Raw genomic sequence first — 17372 nt, 5'->3', positions numbered from 1 at the left:
GTAGACAAATCTCAGTAAATAATTTATAAAACATTTCTGCATCTCAAACTAAACACTTTGATATGTCTAGTGTTACTCTTTTTGTGTAAACTTTTTTTTCCATTGTGTAAATTTTGAGAAATAGTTACAGTAACATTTGTTTTAATCTACTTCCTTGGGGGTTCAGTGTTAATTAAAATAATACAGAATTAATTATGCCATTATGAGCAAAAAAGATATTTTTAAAATAATATTTTCTTTATTTGGAAAGTACATTGTAATAAATAGATTGCAGAGGAATGCTTCATAATTTAAATATATTTTTATACTTCAGAACATTAAATAAACTAATTAAAATATGCCTCACATTTAAAAGACAGTCATTTGGAAAACAATTTCACTAATCTAGCACACATTTAGGGAACAGATACACCAATCGATGCTTTTGAAGGTAAAAACTGTTGCATTTCTGCACACAAAAAAAGGCATGGACATTAACAATCCCACAAAAGGGAGGTTTTTTTGGCCAGACAATCTGTGTTTCTACCAATACATTAAATTCCTTAAAGTATTAGAAAAATAAAATACATGTCGAATTACAATTATAATAATTGAACAATACTATCAATGTTTACATTCGATTCATTCACATCTTTAAAGGATTTTTCTCCTTTCAACTTCTTTATTTTTTTTAACTAATGGGATTCTTAAAAATAATAAAACCATCTGTTACCTCCCCTCTCCGGGTCCAGCGCCGTGTCTCCACCGTTGGTTGGGTGATTGTGTACAGGCTGCAGCGGTGATTCCACATCAACAGCGCTGCAGAGCACACTGATTGGCTGCAGCGCTGTAAATGTGATGTCTCTACTGTAGCATTCTGACAGTGGAGACAGAATTCTATACCCGGATAAGGTAAAGTTTTCAGATTATTTTATTATATTAGCTCAGACTCTATTTTCAAGTCCTGCAGAAGAGAAAGATATTCTCTGATTATTGCTTGATCCCAATACTATTTTTGCAGGTTACTTAGTGTAAATGTCCTATAAGTGCGCCTACTCCCAAGTCTCAGCTTCGTCGGCGTTCATGAAGGCAGGTGGGAGTATCACCCAGAGTTTAGGAATATTAGTCCATTTATGGTCTACTTTACTTCCAGAAGAACTTCTTGAAAACGCTCTTTTTTGGCTTCTCTTTACCGTCGTCTGTCTCAACCAGTCTTGGAGAGTAAAAGTCTGTCTTCTCTGAAGTGATATAGACTGTGGGAAGAAAAAAGAAAGATTAAAGGTCTGTTTTATGATTGTGTAAAGAGATTGAGCTCATGTCTGTATAAGGCCACATTCACACTTTTAGTATTTTACATCAGTATTTCTCAGCCAAAACCAGGAGTGGGTGATAAATACAGAACTGGTGCATATGTTTCTATTATACTTTTCCTCTGATTGTTCCACTCCTGGTTTTGGCTTACAAAGACTGATGGAAAATACTGACCAAATACTGAACGTGTGTGAACCTGGCCTAAGGCTTTGTATTTAGGACTTATTCAGACATCAATGATTTTTCTCGTAGTCAAAGTATCGTCTGTCCACATTTCATCAGAGTTTGGCAGTGTGTCAGTTTTTATTATCAGAGTTTAATCAGATGTACTTTGATGAAAAAAGGAACACAGCGATCATATGGATGGCATCTTAGCGATGTATGATTTTTTTTTACTGACCCGTAAATTTGCATCAATATGGCAAATAAACACAGTATACCCGCAGAAGTCAGCACTTCGTTTTCCTTAGTTTAATACTTTTTTGGAAATCCACGTGCATAAATGACATACAGTGCGGTTTTCAATACATTTTACGTGTTTCAGAATATCATTCATTAATCCTAGTTCCAATTAATTATACAGTTTATCACAAAAGTGAGTACGCTCCTCACATTTTTGTAAATTTTCATGGGACGACACTTTGATACAATGTAAAGTAGTCAGTGTACAGCTTATCTAACAGTCTAAATTTGGTGTGTCCTCTAAATAACTCAACACACAGCCATTAATGTCTATACCGCGGCGTGGTGCTGCGGACTTCTTTCCTTAAGCTCCGCCTACTTCCGCATGCGTCCTGCATACCTATCTTTAACATTGGGTACGCAGGGACATGAGTTGTATGCGGATGCGTCAATTGACATGCCCGCCGAATGCAAGAAATGCAACATGTTGCGTTCCATAGGCACGTCAAAACGACGCACGCGGACGCATCCGCATACAAAGCATGTCCCTGCGTAGCCAATGTTAAAGATAGGTACGCAGGGCGCATGCGGAAGTAGGCGGAGCTTAAGGAAAGAAGTCCGCAGCACCACGCTACAGACTCAAACGCTAATGTGATCCCGGCCTCAGACAGTAATAGCAAATTTACATTGTAAAGTAGTCAGTGTGCAGCTTGTATAACATTGTATCAAAGTGTCTTCCCATGAAAATATATAATAAAATATTTACAAAAATGTGAAGGGTGTACTCTCTCTTTTGTGATATACTGTATATTACATGAATGAGCACAGATTTAAAAGGGAATATGTCACCAAGCTTATTGCTACTATGAGAACAGTATAGTTCTCAGATGCAGTAGGATGTAGGGGCAGAGACTCCAATTCCAGCCATGTGTCACTTACTAGGCTTCTTGCTGTAGTTTTGATAAATAAAAAAAACAATAATAGATTGAAAAAATTCAATTTACTATTTTAGACAGATTGGGCACTTTTTATGACTGAACTATATTTGTTACGTGTAAAGTTTGCAATTTTAAGCACATTTAAGTTTGTTTTTGTTTGTTTTTTTGTTTTTTTAAAGTTGACTACTGACCCCTATAATGAGCTTACAGCTGCACATTTTTCCACATTCTTACCTCTGTTAGCAGGAACTGTATGGCCATTGCTCTCTGGTTCAAGGGATAGTGTCCTGTATGGATATAGCAGTGACATTCTATAGTTAATCATAATTTATGCAAACATTAAGGCCCCTTATGCATCAGAAAGTGGTCAGCTAACTCCCCAGCAAGAACGCTCGGCCGAGTGCTCCTGTGTCTTCTATGAGAGCACCACTGCCAGGAGCTTATCTGCACACTGAAAAACTGGAGCAAGTTCAGAGAAGAGCTGCCAGGATGGTGAGCAGAGTGCAAACTATGTCCTACGAGGAACTGTTAAAGGATCTGGGAATGTTTAGCTTGAAAAAAGAAGGCTAAGAGGAGACTTAATAGATGTCTACAAATATCTGAAGGGCTGTCACAGTGTAGAGGAATTATTATTCTCATCGTGGAAACACGAGAAGCAATGGAATGAAACTGGATGGGAGAGGATACAGATTAGATATTAGAAAAACCTTTTTGACAGTGAGGGTGATCAATGAGTGGAACAGGCTGCCACGAGAGGTGGTGAGTTCTCCTTCAATGGAAGTCTTCAAACAGAGGCTGGACAGACACCTGTGTGAGATGGTTTAGTGACTCCTGCATTGAGCGGGGGGTTGGACAAGATGACCCTGGAGGTCCCTTCTGACTCTAACATTCTATGATTCTATGAAAAGAATCAACCATTGAAGCTCCGCTGGCCAGGTGTCAGGGCAAGATCTGGGAGTCCCCCATACACAATAGTTTATCATCGGGATCAGATGACTGAAACTACTACTTAATTTGGCTATAGCAAATGTGTTGCAGTGATTGTGTGGACCGGAAACTCCTCATCATGTTACCTGGTGCGTTTATCATTATTTCTCAAAAAATAAAGTATTGGGCAGAATTTTATGAGACCATCCACATAATTTGTAGTGTCTGGCCATGTACTGTAAGGGTGGAGGCTGAGATCAGACTTCGATACAGCGAATCTGACAAGTGAGGGTCAGTGTGCTTGTCTGTCTGTGTGAACGAGTCTAATAACACTCCACTTATCACAGCAGGCATCATGTGTAGAGATGAGCAGAACTTCAGAGAGAGGAGAGAGAGAAAAAAAGAAAGAAAGAGAGAGTGAGCTCTGCTTTGTTTGGCTGAGCCCTTGCCTCCATGTTCAGTCCTTGATTTACACCGAGAGTAGAGCATAAGATATAAAATAATCTATGTGTATTTTCACAGTTTCTTACCTAGGAATGTCTCTGACTGGTGAGTAAGTAGACACCTCCCTTTTAATGACAGGCTCATCTAGGGAAAAAATAGACACATACATCATATCTTAATTCAGATGGTATATTTTGGGCAATTCTAATGCTGCTAAAAACTCACTTAATGGGCATAGTCAGTAAAAACCGTAAAGTATAATCACACGTGGCACATTTGTTACAGAAATTTCTAAGCTGATACATTCATATCATACAGTACATCTGAATAGTGTTTATGCAGCATGTCTAACGGATATTTCCTACTCAAAAGAGTGGAACGGCCACTGACATTTCTAAAGTAAGTCTGCTTTGTGTGAAGATACCCAAAGGGCCTTGTAGGATGATGTGGTTACTCCATCTTATACTATTCAAGGAGTACTCATACAGGCTATGAAGAGATAAATGATAGGATTCTGTTTGTTTTATTTTTACAACAAAGTAAAATAACAGATTGTTGTACCATATTAAAGGGAATATGTCAGAAGGTTTTTCCTACGGAATCTGAAAGCAGCATGCTGTAGGGGCAGAGATCCTGATTCCAGCGATGTATCACTTACTGGGATGCTTGTTGCAATTTTGACAGAATCCCTGTTTTCTCTTTTGTAGATGTAGCAGTGCTCAGAATACTGAGCTGTATATAAACCCACTCTTGATTGACGGCTTCCTGTGTACATTGTAAGTAAGCTGCCAATCAGTGGTGGGGGTGTATGTTTTCAGTGATAATCTCCTGCTGATAAAACACTCACTGCATTAAAACTACAACAAACTGCTGAGCGGGTGACATTAGAATAAACCAGAAAGAACAAAAAACCCTTTTAAAAATTAGCTTTTAATTAATACAATTTAAAAGTGTCTAATCAAAAAACGCAAAAAAAAATCTCATGTGCCTTTTTAGGGAGATGCAGTTTTGAGTGCTTCAAGTTTATATATCATCTTAACATTAACCAACTAGGTTTGAAATTCACATATAAAGTGGGGGGCGGGGAGAAAATAGCCTTTCTTGATGTCATGATATAAATTGAAAAAAATAGCACGAGGGCAGCCTCGACTGCACTACTTTTCGAGCTATAAAAGTGGTCACTCCATCTATCCGACAGAGGAACTGGGAAAATAAAATCATTTAAAGGGAAAGCAGGTGGATTTTCTGGTTGGCTAGTCTGAATTCTGGGGGTCTAAACGAACAGCTGAGCTTTGCTAGTTTCATATAGCTTTCTTGTAATATATTTATAGATAGGTTTCCCATTAAGCCAACAATCCACTATGTCCATAAATTATTATACTTATTATTTATACCATGGGTTGAACTGTACCTATGGTTGTCTTGAGCACCTTCACTACTGGAGTAATAGGTGGACTGTATCGACTGACCCACCCTTGTTTTTAACTGTTGCCAATAAATTAACTATATACACTGGGTCTGAAAATGATGTGGTTATATTACTAAACTTTGGTCTGCAATGAAGCTAAAATCCTGAGGGGGCACTGACTGACATTATGATAAATGATGGAACGCAGGCAGCGCTTCACCATACCGGTCACATGCCTGCGACACGCATATGCGCTCCACCAGCAGGAAGGAGAATCGGTCCGCGGAAATGACTCAGGTGAATGCTGGTACGCATTTGCATTCCACCCGTGTGCATCTTTAGTTCAAATAGTAGAGACTGCTAGTTATAGACTCATTGTAATCTACTGTTACCTCCACAGCCACAGCCAACTAGAATCATAGACAGTAAGATTTATGTTGTGTATATGTGGTTAAATACTGTAGCTCTATTTTAGGGGCATGCAGGGACTCTGAGGGACTGCCGACGTTGAGCGGCATATCGAATTTTAGGGTGTCAATCTCCACAGTCAGGTATGACAACAGATTAAAGGGGACCTACTAGGGTCATTTGAGGATCTCTACTCGGAATATCTCCTTCTCTGCGCTCAAAACTGTATAAAGGGTTGACGGTCCTACCCCTTTAAATCCCCATGCTGCTACTGTACATGTATATAAATATGTATATGTATACTGTGTTGAGCGTGTATATATCATGTATTACCTACAGTATGTATAATATGCTGTTTGTTGCTGCATCATGTACATAATAGGGACAGTGCAGTGTGTGCTATGGCCACTAGATGGGGGCGTAGAGTTCACTACTTTGTAGATAGTGCTATAGGAGATGTTAGGGTTAACTATAGAAGGAGTTAGCTGGAGAGAAAGTCAGGAAGGTCTTCCTGGGTGAGTTCAGTTGGGGCTAGGGAGGCCTTAGGTGCTCGGGTGGAGGGGGGGCGGGGGCTATAGGCCCGGGCTACCCAATACCCCCGCAACGTTCAAGCGTGTGCCCAGCCATCCATGGTGCACAGAGAAGGGCAAGGTAGAGCAAATCCCACAGTAGTGAGAGGAAGGCATAAAGGTCACCATAAAAGTGTACGGGCAGGTTGCTCCAAATGTGGCAGATTGCTTCGTGGGCTGAATCTCTTATGTCCGGGGCGAAACTGGCAGGAGAGTGCTTCACTGTAGTGACGCTATACAGGTAGGATGCTGAGGGGCTGTCTGGGATGCTACGACCCCTGGAAACACTTAGTGACGAAGGAAACAGTGAAGGGAGAGACGAAGTGATGTGCCATTTGCACTGTAATGGAAATTCTGGAAACTACTTGGATGTGCTGTGTCCTGAAGTGAATAAAATTATTGAGCTAAGAGTTTCCCTGGACTGTGTCTCCATTCACTGGGATCCAGAAGCAGCAGTATGCCAGCGCAGCAGAGTGGACACTGACAGCACAGTGAGTACCGACCGTATTATGCAGATTAAGAAGCACATTTTTCATGTAGAGGTAGGCCACGGTGTACAATGCCCGAACAGGTCAGCCACGACTACTGCCCAATTGGCGTAGTAGGCAGGATGCTGACACCTTGCACTGCGGAGGAACCGCAGAAGAAGAGAAAGGAGAAAGAGATGCCGGGGATGATTTGTTTGTGGCAGATATGACCCGAGGAGTGCAGGTTGAAGATTCTGAAAATGAGAGTAAATTACCAGACGAGACTAGACTGGATTTGACCAAAACTGTGAGTTGGACTGATGTTATGAGAACTAAAATGGCAGCCATAGAGATGGAGAATTATGGTGCCAGAAAGGAGAAAAACCATTATGAAGACACCCTTCGTGGGCGTGACTGTGCGGAAATGACACCAAAAGAATGTTGTCAACTATCCCTGGACCACCCATGGTGGGTGCGTCAGAGAAGAGAAGGACTCGCCCCCTGAAACAAGCTCAGAAATGGGTGGAGAGGCCAGAAACGACCCCACCCTAGAACTGGTGGGGCCCAGCAGAAAGTACCATGTGCAGCTGCCTGATGCCAGTATGGAACGTGACGTGGGCAGCGATACACCACTGCTGTGCCCTTCACTGTAAAGGCATCGGGCGAGTGGAATGGAGGTGGCAGCGGGAACAGGAAAAGACGCGGTCTGCCCGAAGTTGGGACGAAGTGACCGAACCAGGCCCGTTACCGGAGCAGGAGCTGCCATGGAAGGTGGAATCTTTTGTACCGCAGCCAGTTCCGCAGCGGCCGCGGGGACCAGAAGTTGAGACCCCGGAGGAACCTGACTTGGAAACATAGGCCGAGCTGGGACTTCGCTCACAGGAGCCGAAGTGTGCAGCCGCGCCCGTAGAGGGATCTGGTATCCGCGGGGAAACGGCTGAGCTGTCAAATTCTCTGGCATTGAACGTGAGGTGGCTGCTGAAGGAAATGAGATCCAGCCTGAGCGGAACGAATGTGGACGGAGCAACGTGTATCATGGTGGTGAATGAGCCATAACCCCTGAAATCGAAGGGCAGGTCCTTACCCCGGGCGTCTTCCCGTCAGACGGCACTAACCCTAAGCCCGTGTCAAATGCGGTTTCGGAAGCAAACGTGTCCCAGGCCTCTAAAGTGAACCAGGGTCCTATATTGTCCCCCGGTCCATCCGTCTGGATCACCGACATCATAGCTCAGAAGAAAGCAAGGGAGAGGGAAATTTGGGCTCAATTACACCAGCGGGGAGAGGCTGCCATGGCTGAACGCCGCTCGTATGGACAGTTGGTATATGCCATCATAGAGCGAGGTTATGGCTTTATACGGGAGGCTGGCACAGATGCCAAAGTCTATATTAATGCCGCCTCCGTTAAACACGGGAGACCCCTGTTGGAAGGGGTTTGGTTCTCCTTTTTCAGAGAGGACTGTCCCAGAGAATATTACGTGGTGGCCATGACTTTGTGTATGGAGGAAGATGTCACCGGGCTGTATGTGGGTCCAAGGTCAGGGAGGTGGGAACCCCCAGCTGCTACTGCCTTTCTGTGGCAATGGGACAGTCCAGGGAGTCTGCAGCTGCAGAGTCCTCGTTGGCCCGTACGCGGGCATGGAATCAGGAGGAGACGGAGGCATGGAAAGCATGCCGATCAGGAGATGTCTGCTTGTTTAATAAAAGTTGAGAGCAAAACGGCAGTTGCGGCCTACTAAGAATGTTTGTGTGGAAAAGTTGTTTTTTTTCCTTCTCTTTGTTTTGTTGCACCCGTTGCGCCCCTTCTGCTGACTAGCAGGACTTGACATATATGACACTTTGGGTCCATGAACTTTTGGACCAGGCAGTTTGTGCATAGAGCACTGGACCGTGCTATCCACAAAGGAAGGGGGACGACCACCTTAAGGACTCAGCTGAGTGTAAATACGTTAACTATGGACTGATGGTGCTTACAGACGGACTGTTTCCGCGCACCCGTTTGTGTATCCCGGCAGAAGTTGGTGCTAAACCTCAAAGGAAAGGGGATCACCCTCAAGGTTCGTAGGCCCAACAAGAGGGGTCACTTAAAAAGATATTTTGGTGGTGATTTAATGGACACCACTTGAGGACTACCTGTGCAGTCACTTGATTTAAAAACAAAAAAAACAAAAAACGAAGTGGACATTAACTTCAAATGGTCTTAGCTCACATTGAGCTGATGTTATATACATGCTCCCTGCATGGAGTATTCATTGTAAAATATTACAGCTTAATAGTTTTATAATGAGCGTAGCATTGTCGGGGACGACAATGGTAAAAGGAAGGGGGAATGTAAGGCGTTGAAGGTCCTGCCCCTTTAAGTCCCCATGCTGCTACTGTACATGTGTGTATATATATGTATATTTATTCTGTTTTGAGTGTTTATGTATTATGTTGCTGTACTACCTATGTATAGTATGCTGTTTGTTGCTGCATCATGTACATAATAGAGACAGTGCAGTATGTGCTATGGCCATTAGTTGGTGCGTAGAGTTCACTACATTGTAGATAGTGCTGTAGGAGATGTTAGGGTTAACTATAGAAGGAGTTAGCTGGGGAGTAAGTCAGGAAGGTCTTCCTGGGTGAGTTCAGTTGGGGCCAGGGAGGCCTTAGGTGCTCGGGGGTGCTATAGATCCGGGCTTCCCAATACCCCTGTAATGTTCAAGTGTGTGCCCAGCCATCCAGGGTGCACAGGCAAGAGCAAAGTACAGCAAATCAAACAGTAGAGAGCGAGAAGAAGTACTGTAAAAGTGTACGGGCACGTTGCTCCAAATGTGGCGGATTGCTTCGTGGGCTGAATCTCTTATGTCTGGTGCGAAACGTGCAGGAGAGTGCTTCACCGTGGTGACGATGTACAGGGAGGACGCTGAGGGGCTGTCTGGGATGCTCAGACCCACGGAAACACTTATTGACGAAGGAAACAGTGAAGGGAGAGACGAAGTGATGTGCCATTTGTACTGTAATGGAAATGCTGGAAACTACTTGGCTGTGCCGTGTACCAACAGAACATCAGTTATAGGTAACAGCCAAAAGTACTAATGGCGACTCAAATAACAATCATATAACAAAGGAGAACTATGAATCAAAAAAAGCCAAAAAGTAATCTTAAATAAATTTTATTGAAAAATATACCCAAAAGAAATAAAAACATGTACCATATATGTAAAATCATGTGACAAATCCGTGAGTGCATCAAATGAACCAGAGATCATGGAGCAGGACACTGCTAAGTGTGCCAAACGTAAGTATCATGCACAAATGTGCAACTAATATGCTATCATCAGATATATATAGCTGTGGACAGGCTGTGGCAGTTCAACTGTTTGAATGCTCAATACCGGTAATGTTATCACATGCCCGTCAACAACTAAGGTGCAAATATGCATACAGGATAAAGTTTATTTACCCATTTTAGTGCGGCAGGTCCTGTCCCGGTCTTGGTAAGCTACCCCAACGCGCGTTTCGCGTCTGGCGAATCCCGCTTCCTCAGGGGGCATGGCCTAATCAGAATCTCCATCCGGTTTATATACAGGTCGCCGCCAATAAAGCGACGACTGTGCAAGTGCCAGTGCGCATGCGTGAACCGCATCCCTGCGTCTCAGCCCTCAGACTCATTCGGCAGTCCGCCGTCACGTGAGCGGGTCAGTGCTACACCCACATCACGTGACTACAAGGGTTGAGCGACTTTTACTTTTTTAGGGTCGAGTCAGGTTTCGCGAAACCCGACTATCTCTAAAGTCGAGTCGAGTGAAATCGGCCGATTATGGCGTAAAGTCGGGGATTGACCGAAACACGAAACCCAATGCAAAGTCAATGGGATATTTTTTTTTTTTCTTCTCTCTCTCTCTCTCCCCTCCGTCCCTGAACAGAAAAGCTGGTGTTACACATTTCAAATCGCTACAGCGCACAAGCGACAAGATGACGATAGGCGTCCACGCCCCTAAGACCTATGTCATCACTCTGCCCACGCTCCTTCATTGGCTGAAAAAATGGCGCCAAGCGCGTCATACGAAACGCGACTTTGGCGCGAAAGTCGCGTACCGCATGGCCGACCCCACACAGGGGTCGGGTCGGGTTTCATGAAACCCGACTTTGCCAAAAGTCGGCGACTTTTGAAAATGAACGATCCGTTTCGCTCAACCCTAGTGACTACCGTCTGTCACTGAGTAAGGGGCTGAGAACCAGGAAGATTTAAAGTGACAAGTGCCAATGAAAGGTGACATAGTGCTGTAAACAAGTAAATGTGCAAAATTACAACTCGTCGCAACACTTCCAATTGCCAGCTGGTACTCCATATAAAAGCCAATACTCTACAGCGGGGTCCAGTCTACCCAAATCCCCAGGACTGAGAACCGCCGCCAAATAGAGCATGGGACCAATGAGCACGGTCCACATATTAACAAAACAGAATAAATATAATGGTGCCGAACCAAATAATGATAAAAAATATATATGAAATATAATAAAAGTGAAAAGCGTGAAAAATAATAATAGTGTGCTGATTACATAAATATGGTAATAAGATCATACATGTTTAAACACCCTAAAATATGTAATGTCCTAAACCACTGAATACCCAACAGCACAAAGACAGCATACGAAAAAAATATATAAATTGTGATGTACATACATAAAAGTATATGGGAGGAATACATAATAAATATATCCAGACACAGAATCTTAATAGTCTACATACATAAGAAAAATATACATTTGTTATCACATGATAATTTATAGTCCATGATATATTCTTGTATGTGACGGCTTCCATATTACGACTTCTTATAATTCCTCCATCGAAGATACACAGCTAAGTTCTTATCCCGCATTCATATAAGTGTTCCCAACATCGGAAAACAAGTGGATAGGACCAAATATCGACACTCTAAAAACAAATAATTATAGATAGAGAAACAAATTAAAACCGATGATGAATGGCAGAGACAAAGCACCAGAAGTCCTCGACAGTGTCTACAGAAAAGATGAGAAGTACTGGGTTTCATTAAGACCCATGGGAGCCATGGTGCCCAATAACGTAATCCAGCGGCATTCTCGCTGTGCCAATATGCGCTTTATGTCATCTCCTCTTATACCACAAAGGACATGGTCAATTCCTCGTGCCTGGAACGATTTGGGGCTACACCCATGATGCTGTCTGAAATGACGTGGTATCGTCTTCAGAAGCGTCACGTCTGTCACATTTTTAGCGACCATTATGTCGCGTACGTGTTACCGTATGCGGGTGCCCAAACGAGGAGATGTTCGTTTGGGCACCCGCATACGGGAACACGTACGTGACATAATGGCCGCTAAAAATGTGATGTTTCTCTATCTATAATTATTTGTTTTTAGAGTGTCGATATTTGGTCCTATCCACTTGTTTTCCGATGTTGGGGACACTTATATGAATACGGGATAAGAACTTAGCTGTGTATCTTCGATGGAGGAATTATAAGAAGTCGTAATATGGAAGCCGTCACATACAAGAATATATCATGGACTATAAATTATCATGTGATAACAAATGTATATTTTTCTTATGTATGTAGACTAGGGTTGAGCGAAACGGGTCGAACATTTTCAAAAGTCGCCGACTTTTGGCTAAGTCGGGGTTTCATGAAACCCGATCCGACCCCTGTGCGGGGTCGGCCATGCGGTACGCGACTTTCGCGCCAAAGTCGCGTTTCAATGACGCGAAAAGCGCCATTTCTCAGCCAATGAAGGTAAACGCAGAGTGTGGGCAGCGTGATGACATAGGTCCTGGTCCCCACCATCTTAGAGAAGGGCATTGCAGTGATTGGCTTGCTGTCTGCGACGTCACAGGGGCTATAAAGAGGCGTTCCCGCCGACCGCCATCTTACTGCTGCTGATCTGAGCTTAGGGAGAGGTTGCTGCCGCTTTGTCAGAAGCAGGGATAGCGTTAGGCAGGGTCCATTAACCACAAAACCGCTTGTGCTGCAGCGATTTGCACTGTCCAACACCACCCTCGGTGTGCAGGGACAGTGGAAGTTTTTTTTTTTTTTTTTTTCCCCTCAGCGCTGTAGCTCATTGGGCTGCCCTAGAAGGCTCCCTGATAGCTGCATTGCTGTGTGTACGCCGCTGTGCAAACCAACTGCTTTTTTCAAAGCACAAATCCTCTTGTTCCTTCCTTTCTGCACAGCTATCTTTTTTGTTTGTCCACACTTTTTATTTCATTTGTGCATCAGTCCACTCCTTATTGCTGCCTGCCATACCTGGCTGAGATTACTGCAGGCAGGGAGATAGTAGCTGCCTGCCATACCTGGCTGAGATTACTGCAGGCAGGGAGATAGTAATTGTAGGACATTCCCTGTTTTTTTTTTTTTTTTTTTTTTGGTGGGAGATTAAGATTGGCAATTTGGCATTTCTGCTAGAGTGCCATCCCTGTGTGTGCCATCTCTCTCACATAGTGGGCCATAGAAAGCCTTTTCATTTTTCTGTATTTTTTTTTGTGGGGTGTATAAATTCTCCCTGATAAAAATACAGTGGGAGATTAATATTGGCCTTTGGGCTTGTGTGCCAGTCCTGAGTGTGCCATCTCTCTCACAAATAGTGGGCCATAGAAAGCCTATTTATTTTTTTTTTTGGTTTTATAAATTCTCCCTGAAAAAAAGGGAGATTAATATTGGCCTCTGGGCTTGTGTGCCAGTCCTGAGCGTGCCATCTGTGCCAGCCCTGAGCGTGCCATCTCTCTCACAAATAGTGGGCCATAGAAAGCCTATTTAATTTTTTTTTTTGTTTTATAAATTTTCCCTGAAAAAAGGGAGATTAATATTGGCCTCTGGGCTTGTGTGCCAGTTGTGAGCGTGCCATCTGTGCCAGTCCTGAGCGTGCCATCTCTCTCACAAATAGTGGGCCATAGAAAGCCTATTTAAATATTTTTTTGGTTTTATAAATTCTCCCAGAAAAAAAGGGAGATTAATATTGGCCTCTGGGCTTGTGTGCCAGTCCTGAGCGTGCCATCTGTGCCAGCCAGCCCTGAGCGTGCCATCTCTCTCACAAATAGTGGGCCATAGAAAGCCTATTTAATTTTTTTTTTTGTTTTATCAATTTTCCCTGAAAAAAGGGAGATTAATATTGGCCTCTGGGCTTGTGTGCCAGTTGTGAGCGTGCCATCTGTGCCAGTCCTGAGCGTGCCATCTCTCTCACAAATAGTGGGCCATAGAAAGCCTATTTAAATATTTTTTTGGTTTTATAAATTCTCCCAGAAAAAAAGGGAGATTAATATTGGCCTCTGGGCTTGTGTGCCAGTCCTGAGCGTGCCATCTGTGCCAGCCAGCCCTGAGCGTGCCATCTCTCTCACAAATAGTGGGCCATAGAAAGCCTATTTAATTTTTTTTTTTGTTTTATCAATTTTCCCTGAAAAAAGGGAGATTAATATTGGCCTCTGGGCTTGTGTGCCAGTTGTGAGCGTGCCATCTGTGCCAGTCCTGAGCGTGCCATCTCTCTCACAAATAGTGGGCCATAGAAAGCCTATTTAAATATTTTTTTGGTTTTATAAATTCTCCCAGAAAAAAAGGGAGATTAATATTGGCCTCTGGGCTTCTGTGCCAGTCCTGAGCGTGCCATCTGTGCCAGTCCTGAGCGTCCCATCTCTCTCACAAATAGTGGGCCATAGAAAGCCTATTTTATTTTTTTTTTGGGTTTTAGAAATTCTCCCTGAAAAAAGGGAGATTAATATTGGCCTCTGGGCTTGTGTGCCAGTTGTGAGCGTGCCATCTGTGCCAGTCCTGAGCGTGCCATCTCTCTCACAAATAGTGGGCCATAGAAAGCCTATTTAAATATTTTTTTGGTTTTATAAATTCTCCCAGAAAAAAAGGGAGATTAATATTGGCCTCTGGGCTTCTGTGCCAGTCCTGAGCGTGCCATCTGTGCCAGTCCTGAGCGTCCCATCTCTCTCACAAATAGTGGGCCATAGAAAGCCTATTTTATTTTTTTTTTGGGTTTTAGAAATTCTCCCTGAAAAAAGGGAGATTAATATTGGCCTCTGGGCTTGTGTGCCAGTTGTGAGCGTGCCATCTGTGCCAGTCCTGAGCGTGCCATCTCTCTCACAAATAGTGGGCCATAGAAAGCCTATTTAAATATTTTTTTGGTTTTATAAATTCTCCCAGAAAAAAAGGGAGATTAATATTGGCCTCTGGGCTTCTGTGCCAGTCCTGAGCGTGCCATCTGTGCCAGTCCTGAGCGTCCCATCTCTCTCACAAATAGTGGGCCATAGAAAGCCTATTTTATTTTTTTTTTGGGTTTCAGAAATTCTCCCTGGAAAAAAAAAGGGAGATTAATATTGCCCTTTGGGCTTGTGTGCCAGTACTAAGCGTTCCATCTCTCTCTCTCTCTCAGTCAGTGGGCCATAGAACGCATATTTTTGGTTTTATTTGTTTTCTAAATTCTCCCTGAAAAAATCATTTTATTTTATTTGGTTTCTAAATTCTTCCTGATAAAATCATATTTTTTTTATTATTTTTTTTTCTAAAGTCTCCCTGAAAAAAAAAAAAAAAAAACAACCAAAAAAAACAGTGGGAGATTAATATTGGCCTTTCTGCTTGTGTGCCAGTCTTGACTCCTGGGTGCGTCATCTCTCAGTCAGTGGGCCATAGAACGCCTATTTTTGGTTTTATTTGTTTTATAAATTCTCCCTGAAAAAATCATTTTATTTTATTTGGTTTCTAAATTCTTCCTGATAAAATCATATTTTTTTTATTATTTTTTTTTCTAAAGTCTCCCTGAAAAAAAAAAAAAAAAAAACAACCAAAAAAAACAGTGGGAGATTAATATTGGCCTTTCTGCTTGTGTGCCAGTCTTGACTCCTGGGTGTGCCATCTCTCTCTCTCTCTCTCTCTCTCTCTCTCTCTCTCTCTCTCTCTCTCTCTCCAATTGTGGTCCATAGAAAGCCTATATTTTTTTTCCTTGATTTGGGTTCTAAAATCTACCAGAGAAAATAACTACATCAATCATTGGTAGAAAAATATTGGCCTCTGGGTTTGTGTGCCACTCCTGACTCCTGTGTGCGTCATCTCTCAGTCAGTGGGCCATAGAACGCCTATTTTTGTTTTTATTTGTTTTATAAATTCTCCCTGAAAAAATCATTTTATTTTATTTGGTTTCTAAATTCTTCCTGATAAAATCATATTTTTTTTATTATTTTTTTTTCTAAAGTCTCCCTGAAAAAAAAAAAAAAAAAAAAAAAAACAGTGGGAGATTAATATTGGCCTTTCTGCTTGTGTGCCAGTCTTGACTCCTGGGTGTGCCATCTCTCTCTCTCCAATTGTGGTCCATAGAAAGCCTACATTTTTTTTCCTTGATTTGGGTTCCAAAATCTACCAGAGAAAATAACTCCATCAATCATTGGTAGAAAAATATTGGCCTCTGGGCTTGTGTGCCACTCCTGATTCCTGTGTGCGTCATCTCTCACTCAGTGGCCCATAGAAAGCATATAGTTTGTTACATTTGTTTTCTAAATTCTCCCTGCAAAAATCTATTTTTTTTTTTTTGGGGGGTTTCTAAAGTGTTCCTGAAAAAAATAAAAATAAAAAAAAAATAATAGTGTGACATTAATATTAACATTTGTGCTTCAGTGACAGTCCTGCGTGTGGGGCATCTCTCTAATTTGCAGCCACCAAAAAAAGAGTGTGTAACATTGGGCCTGATTTTCGCTGTGGTCTCACCAACCTGTAAAGGGGTAGCTAAATCATACTGAAGTTATAGCTCACCGTGTAAGTTGTGTGACTGCAACAAATAACGTTAGTTTGGTTACGTTTTTAAAACAATGAGGAAGTCTAGTGGAAGAGGTCGTGGCCGGGGGCGTTCATTGTCAGCTGGTAATGAGGGTAGTGGTAGTGGTGGAGCATCAGGTGGTCGTGGGGGAAAAAATATTGCACCTAAGTCTGGAGCTGTGGAGCCAGGTTCGTCGTCCGGCTACACAAGGCCTCGAACGCTCCCTTTTCTGGGATTAGGAAAACCGCTTTTAAAGCCGGAGCAGCAAGAGCAAGTTTTGGCTTATCTTGCTGACTCAGCCTCTAGCTCTTTTGCCTCATCTCGTGAAACTGGTAAAAGTAAAAGCAGCGCGTCGTTAGTGGATGTTCACGGTCAGGGACAAGTCACTTCCTTGTCCTCTTCAGCAAAAACAACAACAGAGAAGAATGCAGCAGGCGACACAACGGGTTACTCCATGGAGCTCTTTACACATACCGTCCCTGGCTTAGAAAGTGAAGCAGTTAACAGTCCATGCCCATTACAAATTGAATCTGACATGGAGTGCACTGACGCACAGCCACAGCCAGACTACTATGCTGGTCCTTTGACTCAGACCACAACATTGCCCTCGCAGGGTGCTGATCAAGAATCAGACCCTGATGAGACTATGTTGCCCCATCACGAACGCTATACCACCGAACGACACGGTGACACAGACGAAGTTGCGCAGGAGGTACAAGAAGAGTTATTAGATGACCCAGTTCTTGACCCC

The 17372-nt window shown here is 42.8% G+C and overlaps 1 protein-coding gene across 3 annotated transcripts in view; it reads right to left on the bottom strand.

Annotated features, from left to right (window-relative positions):
• Positions 1 to 218: 218 nt before the first annotated feature.
• SPTBN5 (spectrin beta, non-erythrocytic 5) overlaps positions 219 to 17372 on the bottom strand; it is a 436876-nt gene continuing 419722 nt past the window's right edge. For all 3 annotated transcript variants that reach the window (XM_069732520.1, XM_069732522.1, XM_069732521.1), the window contains exons 69-71: positions 4088 to 4145; positions 2865 to 2917; positions 219 to 1232 (exon numbers count right to left, since the gene is read on the bottom strand). In XM_069732520.1, coding sequence (XP_069588621.1) covers positions 1123 to 1232; positions 2865 to 2917; positions 4088 to 4145 — 221 coding nt within the window. In that variant the 3' untranslated portion in view covers positions 219 to 1122. The remainder of the gene's footprint in view (positions 1233 to 2864; positions 2918 to 4087; positions 4146 to 17372) is intronic.

Source organism: Ranitomeya imitator, chromosome 1 (genome assembly GCF_032444005.1).
Source record: "Ranitomeya imitator isolate aRanImi1 chromosome 1, aRanImi1.pri, whole genome shotgun sequence".
NCBI classification, from domain to species: domain Eukaryota; kingdom Metazoa; phylum Chordata; class Amphibia; order Anura; family Dendrobatidae; genus Ranitomeya; species Ranitomeya imitator.
Note: the sequence above shows the minus strand (reverse complement) of the source record. Positions and strands in the feature narration are given on the sequence as shown.